This window comes from Rhipicephalus microplus, chromosome 6 (genome assembly GCF_043290135.1).
Source record: "Rhipicephalus microplus isolate Deutch F79 chromosome 6, USDA_Rmic, whole genome shotgun sequence".
Taxonomy (NCBI): domain Eukaryota; kingdom Metazoa; phylum Arthropoda; class Arachnida; order Ixodida; family Ixodidae; genus Rhipicephalus; species Rhipicephalus microplus.
In genome coordinates this window covers 58935743-58952147 of record NC_134705.1, presented here as the reverse complement: position 1 = coordinate 58952147, position 16405 = coordinate 58935743, and the positions used below count along the sequence as shown (strand labels likewise).

General features: G+C 44.9%; 1 protein-coding gene across 5 annotated transcripts in view; it reads left to right on the top strand.

Annotated features, from left to right (window-relative positions):
- Positions 1-16405, top strand: part of LOC119167634 (uncharacterized) — a 52661-nt gene that overhangs the window by 9859 nt on the left and 26397 nt on the right. For 4 of the 5 annotated variants that reach the window (XR_012884129.1, XM_037419139.2, XM_075865994.1 and 1 more), the window contains exons 3-5: positions 274-613; positions 1815-1901; positions 10699-10752. Coding sequence is in view for 4 of the 5 variants with exons in the window: in XM_037419139.2 (XP_037275036.2) it covers positions 274-613; positions 1815-1901; positions 10699-10752 (481 nt within the window). In the remaining variant the exon portion in view is untranslated. The remainder of the gene's footprint in view (positions 1-273; positions 614-1814; positions 1902-10698; positions 10753-16405) is intronic. The other variant, XM_037419140.2, reaches the window with a different exon arrangement.

The window sequence follows — 16405 nt, the reverse complement described above, 5'->3', positions numbered from 1 at the left end:
AAACAATGATATAATTATAAGACAAGATAGCGAATGACTTTAGAAATCTTAGCCACGCAAGTTTTCCTAATGTTCGCATTATTAAGCGAACAGGTCTCTAGCTTTTTTGTGTCCATCAAAATGTGGCCACCAGGGCTCGAATGCTATCCCGCGACTTCTGACTTAGCAATTGTGCCTCCCCAGGGAATTTGAACATAACCTTCTGATCTAGGTGCTGTTGGCATGTGAACTTAGGAACTCTACTCAACAGTAATCGTGGTTTTTGAACTTCAGAGCACCGTTCCAGTGTCCAGAGACCAAGAGCACATTCCAGAGCAGGAGAGGCAAGAGCAGATTGAAGCTGCCCTGGTGGAGTACGGAGTGGGACCGCTACCCAGTGGCGCTCTCGCTGACATGCAACGCAAACTGCAAGCACTGACGGAAGAGGTGGACCGACTGAGACGACAAGGCCGATGCAGTTGCATTCCGATGGTACCCGTAGCACGCGACGTTGTACCCAGAAGCACTTACACTCAACTTCAAAGGAAGCACCAGTCGCTTATGGAAAGGGTCAGGCAGCTGGAGCGTTGCGAAAGAGAACTTCAAATACTCCAAAACCATAACAATCAGTCGGGTGAGTATATGAATGCACTTAGCTACTGCCTAATAGTGCTAGATAATTTATCATAAAATGAGTCACACGTAAGGCATCGTGATATTATGAGCAGCAGAGAACTTTTTCAACTATTTGAATGGCAACTCAATCACTTTATGAGCCTTACTTATATATATATATATATATATATACATTCATAAAAGATAAAAATGGCATAGGTCCTGGCCAATGTGGCAGTGCACTTTGAAGGCACTTAATGGAGCTGTAGTAAATTTGTATTTCTTTATATGAATTTCACAGCGAAATTTGTACTAGTAGACCACACCACCCTGAGGCTTAACACAAAAGTGGTGCTGACAACTGATCTTTAATGAAACACTTAGCTTATTGGCACATTCAGCTTACGGGCAGTAGATGAATATGTACCCATGAATATGTACCCAGATAGCTTGATGCCAGTGTACCGTACATGTCCTAGTCAATGGCATTTGGTCATACCTGTTTGTCAGTTATTGTACATGCTAAAAAGAAAAATGTGTGCCTTTTGCATCAGTTGCGAAAGGCTGGAACCAACAGCAAAGCTAGTGTCTCTATCTTTTTCACAGTTTGTATTCCAAGGTGTTGCCAAAGATGCTAAGTTTTTGCCAATAGTACTAAGTATGACTAAGCTTGACTATATTTTAGGCATCTATTATGCACTTCACTCTCATCTGAGATGCACAGTATGTGTTCCTTTAGTTTTGGTTGCTTTCTCACACGGCGCATGTGATACATGGGTTTGTCAGGAACCTGCCTCATGACTGGCTGCTTCCTGATGGGCTTCTAGTCATGTGAGTAGCCGTTACCTGATGTTGTGGGATTTCAAGTTGTGTGACCTGTTGTTTAATGATGCTGTGGACTTTTTACTCCCGCGACGAGTTGCTATGTGACGCTCCTTATTTTTTTAGGCATTCAACGTACTCGCCACGATCAAACATTCCACGGCCAAACAGATTTGTGCGTGTGTTATGGGAGTGAAGCAGAAGATGAATAGGATAAAATGAGCGCATGCTAATTCATGAGTTTAGTATATGTACTATGAAAATACATTCATGATGATGATTGTTCCTGGTCGCACTACCCACTGCAATGAAAAGCTTATTAAGCTCTGCTTTTGAGATCTCTCTATTAGTGACACATTTTGTAGCCAGTGTAAAGCAAAATGCATGCCCTCTTTCAGAAGGACACCCAGACCATGCTGCTGGAAGCGACGTTCAAGTAGCAGCTGCCCAGGAAGAGATGGTGACCGAAGAACAAGTGCCAAATGGCAAGTTACTTTTAGTTTTGTGCCTAGTCATCCAGCGACGCATTTCCAGCAAGGTGGCTGGCAACCCATTCTTTTTGCTACTGACGTAAAGTATACCAAGAATGGAGGGCAAAATGAAGAGGGGCATGTCCTGGTGACTCTGCGATCAAACAGGCAAAAGGGATGCATGTGAGCTCCATCATTCATAGTTCTGCGTGTTCCCTTTCGTATTGAAGGCCATCTGTGTTGAGGAAGGCAGACGCAAGCATTCTTCTGTGAGTGAAAACTTGCGGTGAGTGCAAAGAATAATGATACACTCAAGGGTCATTATAACAAAGTTGTATCTTACATGAAAATAAGTTTCATTATATTGAAACATTTGTTATAAAGGTATATTGCTAACACTGTATCAATATTAAGACCTTTTTTCGTTTACTTCGTTGTAATTGATATTTTGTTATATCCGGGTTCATTATATCGAGGTTTCAGTGTACTTTAAATGCAAGTGCGTTAACAAAAATGAATCCTTAAGCAGAGTAAGTCAATGACGTTTTCCATACGCTTTTCCTTGTCTGCTTAAGTCCTTGTTTTTGTTAACACGCTCATACTTCAAGTATAAGGAATCACCAATTTGCCTAACCAGCCATTTTGATTAAGAATAATATCACAATTCTGAGCCGAAATCGAACCTTAGCCTTCTGTGCGACTGCCAGGTGTTCTAACACAGAGCCATACCAGAGCTTGATGTTGCTCCGGGACATGCTCTATACAAGAATTGCGTTGTGCAAGGAGCCTCTAACAGACAAAATATTACTTGGCAGAAGCATTCTGTCATATCAGGCAGCACACCATGTTAATCTCACAAGCGGGCAGTACCCCATCTGTTACAAAGTGCTCAGCCATAATATAATTATTGTTGGCCAAAACATGAACAAGTGGTGCATATTGCCTTATGGATGCACAGTGGGTACTTCTCTACTTCGAAAGAATGTTGAATTATGGGGTAGTGGGCACTCCACAGATGTACGGTGGTAGGCATTCAAGGAGCACATGCGACAGCCAATGTCACATGCACTGACACTCCCTTCTTCGTAGCACGACTCGGGTGTCAACTAAGAAGCGAAGAAAGGCATTTAAATAAGATGGCAATGCAAAAAGTGCCCTATTACTCTGCCACTCCCCGAAGTGAAGCATGAAGGAAGACTGAACAAAATCTTGCGGCCGAAATTTTCAGCCAGATTGAAAGATTGGGTGCTCAAATTTATAGATGTAACCTCCTTTTCAGGCAGAGACTAGAGGAAATTAACGAATATGCCATATTCACTCGTGTAATGAATTCACTTTTTTTTTTCCAGAGAAGTTGACGCAAGTTTGGGGGGAGGCTTCATTACGCAAGAGAAAAAAGAAAGTCACTTGAGTTACTACGGTCAGAATTTCGTATGACGGTATTAAGAAACTTGCTGTCCAACCGATGATGGCCTTCAATTCAGTGGCAGGATAATTGAGCCCCTATTCAAGAACTTCCCTCTTCATAGGAACATACTGTCCTTGTTTTCACCCGCAAAATGCCTGACAAACCTTTTTTGTAGCCCGAAGCTGTTTTCTCCCATAACAAACATGCACAGATCGACGCCAAAGCGTCGTCCAGCCGCTCATTCCCCTCGCAGCAGAGGTTCAACGTAGTTCACTACGACAAACCCGACATCAAAAATGCAGTGTCGGCTGTCGCCGCATGTACAGTGCAGCCTTGCGAGTGAACCGCACCATTGCACCAAGTTGTGCTTTGTTGTTTGTTATCAGGCTGCTGTGCTTGCGTGGTGCTATAAGCAAAGAGGTTTTTTCATCACTCAATAGCAGAACTTATGTTTTGATTGATGTGGCACACTCTCAGCTGTTTAGCATGGTTCTTAAGCTATGTTTTTACTTTTATAGTTTGGTAATTTGCTATTCAATGGCCTAATTTAACATTTTTTCGATCGTCAACGGCACTGGCTATCTCACCGAAATGAAATGAACAGATACGTGGAAAAGTATGCTTTTTTTTGGAGGACTAGGGGAGGCGGGGTTGACATGCTAGTGGGTTCTTTACATGAGTAAATACGGTAATGCATTTTTCACAAACTGTCGCGTCTAATGGTCGTTCTGGAATGTAGAGGAGGTAACATTGCGAAGTTTTATGCACAGAAAATGGGCCTGTCAACAATGACAGCCATCGCCCACGTCTCTCAGCCCACTCAGGTCCCACTATTGTTCCTAAAACCGTTATGAACACCATCAGAAACACTCGGGTTCAAACCTGTCACCTACCAACCAGAGAATGCTGTGGCACTTGACCACTCACTCACTGGTCGGGTGATGTCTTAGTAGTTTTGGTATAACACATGCATTCTAAGAATGTTGTGCAAAGGCTCAGAAAAAAGTGTAAGTGCTCTGAGGAAAAATAAAAAAAGCTTGAAACGCGACGATCCTGTTGGGAAATGAATAGCTAGCTGCGGAACTTTGCTTGTGTCAAGAATGATGGAGTAGTGGACTCCCGGTGATCAGCAATAAACAATGCTCCGGACTTGGGGTAAAGGCTATAGAGGGTGAGTCACAGGGTCCACCACGGTGATTGCAACATCACGGTTCGCTCAGACATGCAGCCACTGCTTGCTGGCATTGTTGCAAAAATACAGCCCAATGTTTTAAAACTAATGAAATAAACTTTGCTTACCAGAACAATCACGTTTTCAAAGTAAAATTCAAAGTACTTTTCTTTTTTTTTTTTAGTTCTCATTCAGTATCCCTTCTCCGCTACACTTCTCTCCCAGTGACTCAACTGTTGTGTTTTTGACCAGGTCAAAATACACTCTCGTGTAATAGGCATTGTCATACTGCCCAAGTTATTACCGTAATTACTCGAATATAACGCACACCTTTTTTTCAATTAAGCGAGTTCATAAATCGCATGCGCGTTAGAATCGAGCACGAAAAAAAATGAATACGGTCATTCTATTGCTATCGGCATTCCAAAATGGCCGCCCCCTACGTGCGTCGGCATGGCGCGTCGGCCATTTCTGCCTATGTGTTTCCCATGTGCAGCACTTCGTACGTGTGCTGTGGAGTTCGTCATCTTGGTGTGCATTAGCATCGACAGCATGGAAGGGCCGACTCCAAAAACTCGACGAGTGCACCACGATGCCGCTGTTAAAAGAATGGTCATCGCGTGTGCCGAAACGTACGTAAATCGGGCTGCATCGCGGTCGTTCAGAGTTCCCAAAACGTGCGTGCGGGACTGGCGGAAACAAAAGCAGAAAACAGTCGACAGCAAAGATTCACGCAAAGGCTTCAGCGGACCACAGCAGGGTCGGTTTCCGCAAATTGAAGAGCTGCTCGCCGAGTATGTGCTTGAGCAGCGAGCGGCCCGTGACGACAGAACTGCTCCAAGTGTAGGCTATGCAGTTAGCCTTAGAAAAAAGGCTAAAGCGGAGCCAGTTTAAAGCGAGCAGGTGCTGGCTAACTAACTTCATGAAGAGGAAAGGCTTTTCCCTCTGAAGGCGAACGGGCATATGCCAAAAGTTGCCGGAGGAGTACGAAGAAAAGCTTCAGTTTTCAGAGGTTCGTCCTAAACTTGCGGCACAAGAACGGCTCCCTGCTTGGGCAAATCGGGAATGACGATCAGACGCCTCTTTACTTTGACATGCCTGGCACCACAACCGTCGAGAAGAAGGGAGCGAAGCAAGTTCGCGTGCTGACATCGGGCCACGGTAAAACTAGAGTGACGGCAATGCTCTGTTGCACGTCTGATAGGCACAAGCTTCCCTCGTACCTCATATTTAAACGGAAGACGCTCCCGAAACGAGTCTTTTTTCCAAGCGGTGTGATCGTGTGGGCCAACGAGAAAAATGGGTGCGCGTTGCAATCGATGTCTTACTTTTTTTTTTCGTCGTGGAAACCGGGTGCGCGTTACAATCGAGGGTGCGGTAGAATCGAGTAAATACGGTAAGTGTTACTTAACAACCTAGAAGGTGCCTCTAGGAAGTCTTTAACGTTTCCTCAAAAGGACCCTGAAACGGTTTTGACGATATTGTACAGATCGGGCCAGCTGCACAAGTCCTAAAAATGGTTGTTTACAGACTCATTTAGGCTTTCTGCATTAATTGTGTAATTTATGAAGCTTCAAACCTGCACTGCAGATCACAGCATCTCACAAGGTTGGCGATGCAGCATTGTTGGTTGGTCACCGCTTGGGATGAGTTGAGCTCACAAAAGGACACGGACAAGAGGAAGAGGCGTACACACATGTGGTGTCGTTGCCTGGGGCGACGAAGCAGAGTGCGGACAAGCTCGCACAAGCTCCCATAACACAACAAAACAAAACAAATGACGCTTTATTATAGAACAACTATTTATATATATATATATATATATATATATATATATATATATATATATATATATATATATAAGGTCGTAGGTTCGATTCCTGCTCACAGTTGGTAATTTTTTCATCCACTTTTCTTTCTTCTTATTTACATTCCATTGGTTTTAATAACATTCCTTGGCATTACTGTCTGTTATATCTCATTGATATTGTGTTAAAACACGGAAAAACGAGCCCTTAGGTATCCACTTCTTTCCCATATATATATATATATATATATATATATATATATATATATATATATATATATATATATGTGTGTGTGGCAACAACAGCACATGCAATGTTGTAGCAAGACAACATATCCCCTCTTATAACTTTCTGTGTTATTATGTTCTTTGTGTGTTAAAAGAAAAAGTTACAACAACTATCAGAGAATACTTCATATACAACACTAATCTTTAATGAAGAAAAAGAAACAGAGTGCACAAGAGAAAACCCACTATTTATCGCACATGGTCATTGTAAAGTTTCAAAGGGTGTTCTGACTTCGTTGGTTGAGCACATACCAGAGCCGGAGAAAGTTGTGGATCAGGAAGGCGCGGGCCTGAAGCAGCTTGGTTGTTGGTTGGCCACCCCAGCGGGAAGAGGCTTACCTGCTTGTTTTTCAGGCGTGCTGGCATCCTGAGCCGCATGGGTGGTCGCAGAAACAGGCATGGCTGCAGCCGCCACTTGAGGTGCTTCACGGGCAGCTGGTAGCTCCAGATTTCCCTGTGATGGCTACACAGTTATGCTAGCCTCTGGCACGTTTCAAGTCTCCTGTGAATGCAAGGCATAGGAATATGAAGGAACTTTGGCAAGCTTAGATACATTCTATGTCTTGCCATCATCGCGGTCAAAAGAGGGAGATCCTCTTCGTTTGACCTCTTTATGAGGACTGCCAAACGACAGGTCACTCTTGAAGGTGACAGAGGGTTGCTTCTTTCGAACAAAGTCTCCAACAGTGATGTTGGTCATCTTTGTGGCTCGATGAAAGTGCGCTTGCTTCTTGCTGCTGTCTTGCTTTTGTTCTCACCCTGCAACACATCAAATCGAGCTTAATGGCTGGGTCTTTGAACAAAGAAGAGGACGAGTATCTGACGACATCCAGACGTGTTCTCAACAGCCTCCTATGCAGCAACGGAGCTGGGGTGACCCTCATTGTCGCGTGTGGTGTGCACCAGTAGATGCCAAAGTACTCGATGACCGCTGGGCGGAGTGGCTGATATTCCAGCAACGCTGTATGTACGATGTTTTTGAACACATGGTTGAGCATTTGCCGGGGAGCAGTACAATGAAGAGTGACAGAGGCGTATGGCACGATCCTTCAGGAACTATTTGAAATCTCGGGAGCAAAACTGAGGGCCGTTGTCACACACAACTTCGTCAGGGCAGCCCTCTCGAGAAAATACTGAAAGCAGAAAGCTTGTCACTGTCTGCATCAACACATCGCTACAGAACTGTACTTTCAGCCACTTGGAAGAGCAGTCTACAAAGGTGATGACGAACCGGCAATTGTGTGGTGCTTTTTTCATGAAATTAACGATATCAATGGAGACCTGCCATGGCCGCTCTGGAAGGGAAAGAGTGTGTAGCGAAGTTAGTGCATTCTGGTAAACTACGCAATTTTGAATAGCAAGCCCCACTTGTCTGTCCATTTCAGGCCAACAAAATCAGTCTTGGAGTCGTGCCTTGGTGCGAACTGTCCCAGGGTGTGCTTCGTGTGGGGTAAGAAATACCCACAGGATAACCTGTGGGGCAAGGAATGGAGGAACTATGGGCATTCTCCATGCAAAAGCAAGTCGACGACCACAGACAGTTGTTTACATGCAACAAAAAATGGCTGTACTGCACCTGAGACAAACTTGTGGGGAGGCTAAGATGATGAGACGGAAGCCTTTACTTGTTCCAAGGTAGCACCCTCCTGCAGAGACTGCTGGAACTGCTGTGTGGAGGCACAGTGGGGCAATGAGAGACACCACCTCTTCGTTGACCGAGGCATCCTCCTGCAAAACAGGCACTGGAAGATGGCACAGGGCATCTGCAACTTGTTTCTCAGAGCCTTTGCGGTATTCTGCCATATAATTATAGCGCATAAAACACTCTGACCAGAGTGCAAGGGGATGAAGAGGACGTCTTCCTAAGCCATGAGGTGACAGAAGGAAAACCAAGGCTTGGCGGTCTGTATGAAATATGAAGTGCCATCTCCGAAGGTATGTGCGCCAACGCTCTCATGCCCAGACGCGTAGCTTGTCTCCATCCACTTGTTGAAAAAGAGCCCCGAGGCCGCAGTCAGACGCATTTGTGGAGACAACCACCGGAAAAGCGAGGTCAAACATTTGCAGTACTCAGCTGGATGACGGCAAGAACTTGACCTTCCGGAAAAAGGGTCCACGGCATCACTCCACGTAAAGACTTGATTCTTGCGGAACAGAGCATACATCAGATCCAGAACTTCAGCAAGTCGGGAACAAACTTGGTGTAGTACTTGACTAAGCCGAGAAACGAACGCAGACCAGCAGCGTCAGTAGGAGCAGGGGTGTGCAGTATTGAATTCACTTATTCGGGCAGTGGTGAAATACCTTGGGCTGTGACCGTATGTCTCAAGAAGGACAATTCTTAGACACAAAAGGAGCACTTGTGGTTAAGCTTGAGCCCAGCGGCCTTGATGTGGTGGAGAACTGGGGCTCAATTCATCAAGTGCTCTACTTCGGTGCAGCCCAACATAGTAATATTGTCTATGTAAAACTATACGCCAGAATATCCCTTGAGAGTCTGCAACATCAGCTGCTGGAAAGTTGCAGGGGCAAACGCCAGCCCAGAGCATACATGCTTGAAACCAAACAGGCCGTCGCGAATGCATCCAGTCGCGACTCTCGTGGTGCAGCAGAACTTGGTGGTAGGCGAATACAAGATCCAACTTTGAGGTAGGCGAATACAAGATCCAACTTTGAGAAGATTGTTACACTGATGAGGCCGTTTAAGAGCTCTTCTGTGTGAGGAAGCTGCAAGCTATCAGCGATGACAGCTTTGTTAGGTTCCCGAAGGTCAACACAGAGTCGATTGTCACCGTCCTTCATTGACTCCCACTCAGAGGCATTAATGAACTCGGTGACATCCAGTTTTTCCAATCTATGGAGCTCTTCCGAGACTTGAGGTCGTAGTGTCAGTGGAAGACGTCAAAGTTTCGGTGTCACAGGAAGCACCTCAAGTCGAGCCTTGATGTAATGAACTCTTGGCAAACTCAGTGCCTGGGGCGAAGAGAGAGCCGAGCTCACTGGACAGAGTCTTGGGAAGGGGGCTGGCTGGCGAAGCTTGGTACGAGCCCAAGGTCTGAGCAGCGGCGAGTGTCGCCGACATGGCCAACGTCTCGAAGCAATGCAGGGACAAAGTAATGGAATGGCATCAGTGACAACGTTGCAAGATGTCAGCATTTTTCTGGTTAACGCTCTCACGGCCCAGCTTTTCCTCTAGAGTCGGCATAATAATTCTATGTGATCAGCCGAGCCAATGGGCAGTGGCTCACCTATCGGTGGCTATGGTGCTGGCTTCGACTTAGTGGAAGTGGGCAATGCAACATCATGCAAGCGTTCTCTCATGTCGCATCATGACGCATAGCTCCTTAAAGGTGCTGCTTAGCCCCAAGCACCCAAAGGAAAAGTTGAGGGTAAATACAGAGTGGAGGAAGGAAGTAGCTTCATATCATTCATAGCTCCCTTAATAAAAAGTGTTTTGACTGAATGATGGTGTGCCATTAATTTGCTCCAGTTTTAGCAAAAATGAAATGTCAGAAAACCATTTCAGGGATCCTTTAAAAGCCTCCAGCAGCATCTACCACACTCTGGAGAGTCGACTTGCATGAACCAGATAATCTGATACCAGCTAGCATTGTATTCACTTTCTTTTGCAAGGCCTTGCTGCCGGGAAAGTTCAAAGGCCTTTACAATATAGCTTTAAACTCGAATAACTCAAAGAGTTCAAATAGCTTTATAGCAAATAGCAAAGGGTGGACATGTGATCTATTGAGAGCTGCCTCATGAAATCAGCCAGTTCATATTCAAGGTCCAGATATCTCCAAGTTTGCGGTCCTAGATGGTCTTTGCTTAATGACTTATACCGATGATTTTTTTTTAGTTTTCACTAACTACAAATGCATGTCTCGTAATAGGCTACCTCCCTTTTGCTGCTCTCTTCCACATGTGTTACACATGAAGCCTCACTTATATGGAGCTCACACAAAGTGAACACAGCAAATCTGTGAAGCTGTTGTATTCATTCAAGAAGATATCCTCTCGGACAGAATTGTGCGTTAGTTGGACTTGAAAAAAAAAACAGTGACGAAAGGCTTGTTAGCGCTGTGTCAGTTTTGCAGGTAAATGTATATCTTCAACTGATTCCTGTGACATTTCTGCCCAGGCATTACAGTGAAACAAGAAGAGGCCAATCCTGAGCATAGTGCCTCTGCTGAAAGTATGTATATTGAGAATTGCTTTTCCGTGCGTGGATGAAACAGTTCTTATTTTTTACGCTATCAAGATGCTGTCAAACTTGGTCCTAGTAAACTTATGTTGGGTGCTTTTCTATGAGTGAGTCACTTCATATGAATAACTTCTTTAAATAAAAAAGTTTGCTGCTTTTTAGAACAGAATAAAGAATAAATAATAATCATTTATTTTAATAAAATGCTTGGTTAGTTGTGTTGGGTGCTTGAGCTGGCCAAGAGACGTTATGTAATTCTGCTACACCTTGCTGATACTGTTATCATCTGTAGTCAGACAAAAAAGTATGAGTTACACCTTGTCTACTAACAGCCATTTCACGTGTGCCATGCCGTTGTGTTTAGTTGCCGCAGAGACTGCAATATTGCCGCCTGCAGTCACCGTATGATTTTTTAAACCCTGTGCACTGTGTGAAATCATCCAGGATGTAATTCCAAAAAGACATTGTTCAGGTTCGAGGTTTATTTCTTTTTCCTGTACATAGGAAAAAACGAAGCAAAAGCAAAAGGCTATGAAGCCTGACGGGGGCTTTTGCTGAGAAATATAGTCTGGTACATAGCTCAGACGCAGATTAAAAAAAAAACTTTTTACACAAAGACTAACAATCAGCAAATCAGCAAATTATAATCAGACAAATAAACGCTACAATGTGGAAAAGAACACAACAATATGCATAACAAGACAAAATACCAGTAAAGAAAAATGTCATTATCACAATATGTAAAATAGATGAGATCAAAAACACATTTGCAGACATATAAATTTCAAAAGCAAACAAGAGCCCCGCAGGGGTGTCTGCACAAGTAGGCGTTTGGTGTGTAGCGACATTACGGACCTGAGCTAACGAAGGGGTTTCGACTCCCTCCCACGTCTAGCCGTGCGTGGCTGAGCTGTGTCCGAGGAAAAGGGGATCCTGGGGGTTGAGCCGACGCCGGGTGATTGGACCTTTAAGGCCCCTCGGCAGAGGCAACACACCCCTTTGGCCCCGGCTTCACGTAGACGGCACCCCTCGGCTGACCCACCCAGGGGAAATCGGCAGTCGCCTTTTCCTATCTCTCTCTTCCTACATCTTCGTCTTTATCTCTCGCTTTTTATTTGTCCTGTCATCTTCTCTCTTCCGTTTTCTTCCAAATTTCCTGCCGGCGAGGGTTAACCTGGTGTACTTATCCAGCCTAGGATAATTATAACAGGTTATAGCGGTGATGTATGGCTGGCGTCTACAAGTGTTCGCTTTCAACCTTGTAACGTCCACATGTTGGGCTCGGTGGTGGGTGCACCCATCGCCGCCGAAATTCATAGTATTTTATGGCAAAAGCTTTTCTCCCCCCCTTCCTGATCGCTCCCTGAAAAGGTGGCACACTGAATACACTTTCTTGCTTAACACACCAAAGCCGATATTCCCAAAGCACCGTGTTATCCACAGCCAGAAAGAAAACAAGACAGTCCGAGCGATTTCCCCTTTCCTTGTGTCGAAAACTCTCACGGAAGCAATAGGCCCAAGCTGTCAAGTGACAAAGATGGGAAGTGGCGATCTTCTTATGGAGGTTCCTGACAAAGCTCAGTATAAGAAGCTGTCTAAACTTGTAGCCTTTGGGGAAACCCTTGTTTCGGTGGACCCATACAGGTCTATGAACACTGTCCGTGGCGTAGTTTCCGATGATGATCTTACTGAGCTTTCTGAAAGTGAGCTGCTCGAAGGTTGGCAGGACCAGAACGTGGTCAAAGTCCTACGAATAACAATAAGTCGCAACAACAAACTGACCCCTACAAAACACGTAATAATTACCTTCGGAACAAGTGACCTACCAGAATCAAACGAATCCGGCTATTGTAAGCTCCGTGTAAGACCATACATTCCCAACCCTCGTCGTTGTTTTAAGTGTCAGCATTTCGGGCATGGATCGCAGAGTTGCAGAGGACGTGCCACTTGCACACAGTGTGCATCCGTCCAACACATATCAGAAAACTGCACCTCGGAAACAACTCATTGTTCGAATTGTGAAGGAGACCACGCTGCTTTCTCACGATCATGCCCCACATAGAAAAAAGAGAAACAAATAGTAGAACTTAAGGTGAAATTCAGTGTCATTCCTAGAAGCACGTCAACGTCTCGCACTACACAACCCATCTTATCCCTCCTTCGCAGATGTGACGCGCCGGGGCGCCGCGGTCGTCCCACCAGTGCCCCCGGCTGGAGCAGCCTGTACTGCTCCACCACCTGACAAACAGGGCCAGCAGACCCCTGTGTCTGTTGAACCTCGGACCACTGCAAGCGCAGTTAGGTCCGAAAGTTCTGTGACCATGCCTGCCGAGCAGGCACCATCCGCCAGCTCAAAAGAGGTGATGGATACAAGAAGGATAGGCGCAACTCTTTGGAGCGCGCCAAAAAAGAAAAAACCCAAAATACAGGGCCCCCAAATGGCCCTGTAACCTAAGGCAACACTTTTGTACACACAGCACCACACAAGACTAAAATGACACAAATACTACCGTGGAATGTCAGCGAACTGCTGAGAAACCTCAACGATATCCAGGAGCTCTTACACGAACATACACCAAAAGTGGTGTGTGTGCAAGAAACACACTTGAAACTGAAACACACTAACTTTCCACGCAATTACGTTATCGTTCGAAAGGACCAGAGTGATGCCATTGTGCCATCCGGTGGTGTTGCCATTATAGTCAATCAAGGGATCGCATGCACACACCTACCACAACAAACATCCCTTGAGGCAGTGGCTGTTCGAGCAGTTCTTTTAAATAAGCTCGTCACCATCTGCTCTCTATACATACCTCAACAACACCGTCTTGAAAAGCATGAATTCCTCATAGACGAACTTCCAGAACCTTATATTCTCCTTGGAGATTTCAATGCACATAACAATCTATTGGGTGACTCTCGCTGCGATGCTCGAGGTCGCTTGACTGAATGGTTCCTTTTTACTTCTGGTGTGTGTCTTCTAAATCGGAAAGAGCCCACATACTACTGCCTCGCCAACAATACCTACTCGTCCGTAGACCTCAGTATTGTCTCTCGATTCCTCCTTCTTTTACTGACATGAAACGTCATCAATAATCCTTACGGAAGTGACCACTTTCCTGTAATGCTACGCACACCCATATCAAATGAATATCGCCCACAGGTCCCCAGATGGATCACTGACAAAGCTGATTTGGAACCGTTCTCGCAGATTACTCACTTAAGTTGGACTGACATATCTAGTTTAAACATAGATGCAGTTGTACAACACTTTTCAGCTTTTATGACCAACGCTGCGATGAAATGCACCCCGCAAACTTCTGGACTGCCTGGCAAGCGAAGTGTCCCATGGTGGAACTCTGAATGCACGCAAACAACAAAACAAAGCATGGAGGTTGCTACGGGACTCGCCGACAACAGATAATCTTGAAAGCTTTAAGAAAATTAAGTCCCAAGGCAGGAGAACGCGCCGGTAGGCTAGGAGAGAAAGTTGGCACAAGTTTTTATCAGGTATCACTTCATATACACAAGAAACTAAAGTCTGGAACATGGTTTACAAGGTAGCAGGACGACACGCATCTTCACTACCTCTCGTAGACGTACAAGGGGACACCTTGGAAGACCAGGCGAACTTCCTCGGTGCCACTTCGAACAGGTGTCCAGCTCTTCGCATTATACTGCAGCTTTTTAACGACACAAAAGAAAAATCGAAACAGAGAAACTACAGCAAAAATTCTCCAAACATGAGTCGTACAACAACCCTTTCTGTTTGGCCGAGTTACAAGCATCGCTATATGTCTGCAATAAATCAGCTCCAGGTTCGGACCGTATAGTATACGAAATATTAAAACAACTGCCTCCTGAAACGCAAAGAACCCTGCTTTCCCTGTATAACGCTATTTGGTTTTCCGGTGAAATCCCTTCTGTCTGGAAAGAAGCCATTATTATGCTGATTTTAAAGCAAAGCAAGGATCCATCTACTGTTAGTAGTTACAGGCCAATCGCTACAAGTTGCATGTGTAAACTATTTGAAAAAATGATAAATCGCCGACTTGTACATTACCTTGAAACAAACAATCTGCTCGACCCATTCCAATGCGGGTTTTGAGAGGGTAGATCCACCACCAACCACCTGGTACGTATCGAGGCACAGATCCGAGACGCTGTTGTCCACAAACAATCATTTCTTTCTGTGTTCCTCGATATCGAAAAAGCCTACGATACGACATGGAGATTCGGAATATTAAGAGATCTGTTTAATCTTGGTGTGCCTGGCAGGATGTTTACTATTATCTAAAGCTACTTGTCCAATCGTACATTCTCTGTCAGAGCGAGCAGCATTCTTTCCCGAACATTTGTCCAAGAAATAGGAGTACCGCAAGGTGGTGTACTTAGATGTACTCTCTTTATTGTCAAAATGAATTCTTTGCGTCTTTCTATCCCACAAAATATGTTTTACTGTACATATGTTGATGACGTCCAGCTTGGATTTAAGTCTTGTAACCTGACAATTTGTGAGCGGCAGGTTCAGCTTGGCTTGAACAAGGTCTCCAAATGGGCTGAGGAAAACGGATTCCGATTAAACCCCCAAAAAAGCATGTGTGTCTTGTTCTCTAGAAAGAGAGGCACTCGCCCTGACCCTGACATTCAGTTGCATGGTCAACGCCTGTCTGTTAATGCCGAATACAAATTCTTAGGCCTGATTCTGGACACCAAGCCAACCTTCGTACCACACATAAAGTATCTAAAAAACAAGTGCATCAGAACCATGAATGTTCTAAAAGTGCTGTCACGCACTACGTGGGGGAGTGACAAAAAGTGTCTCATGAACTTGTACAGGAGCCTCGTATGCACTCGCTTGGATTATGGAGCAATAATCTATCAGTCTGCGACACCCACCGCCCTAAAGATCCTTGACCATATTCACCACCTAGGCATTCGCCTCTCTACGGGTGCCTTACGCACTAGCGCTGTTGAAAGCCTGTACGTGGAATCGAACGAATGGTCACTCCACCTACAGCGATGCTACATGTCTTTTCTGTATTATCTCAAAGTGAAGGCAGACCAGGACCACCCTTCACATTTCACAATTGATGACATGTCTACTTCTGTTCTGTTTGAAAACCGTCCATCTTTGAGACAACCCTATTCACTACGTGTGAGGGGCCTTTTTGAGGAAACCGGTGTGTCGGTCGAATATCGTTTGATGGCTCCCGCAGCATGTCGGCCACCATGGCGGTGGCAATTGATAGATTGTGATGTGTCTTTTTTAGAGATTACAAAGCATGCACCCATTGCACATATCCGCGCATACTTCCTAGAACTACAACAAAAGTACACATGCCCTGAGTTCTTTACAGATGCATCAAAGTCCAACACTTCTGTTTCATACGCAGCCATTGGCCCATCCTTCTCAGATACTGGCATCCTGCATCCTGATGCCAGAATTTTTACAGGAGAAGCCTACGCAATACTTGCAGCTGTTAAACACATTGCACATATAAAACTACAAAAAGCGGTAATTTACACGGATTCTCTGAATGGGGTGAAAGCCTTGAAAACACTTACAAAATGCAAAAACCCAGTTCTTGAGTCCCTTTATTCACTCTTATGCACAGTCTACTCATCCAAACAGCATGTTGTA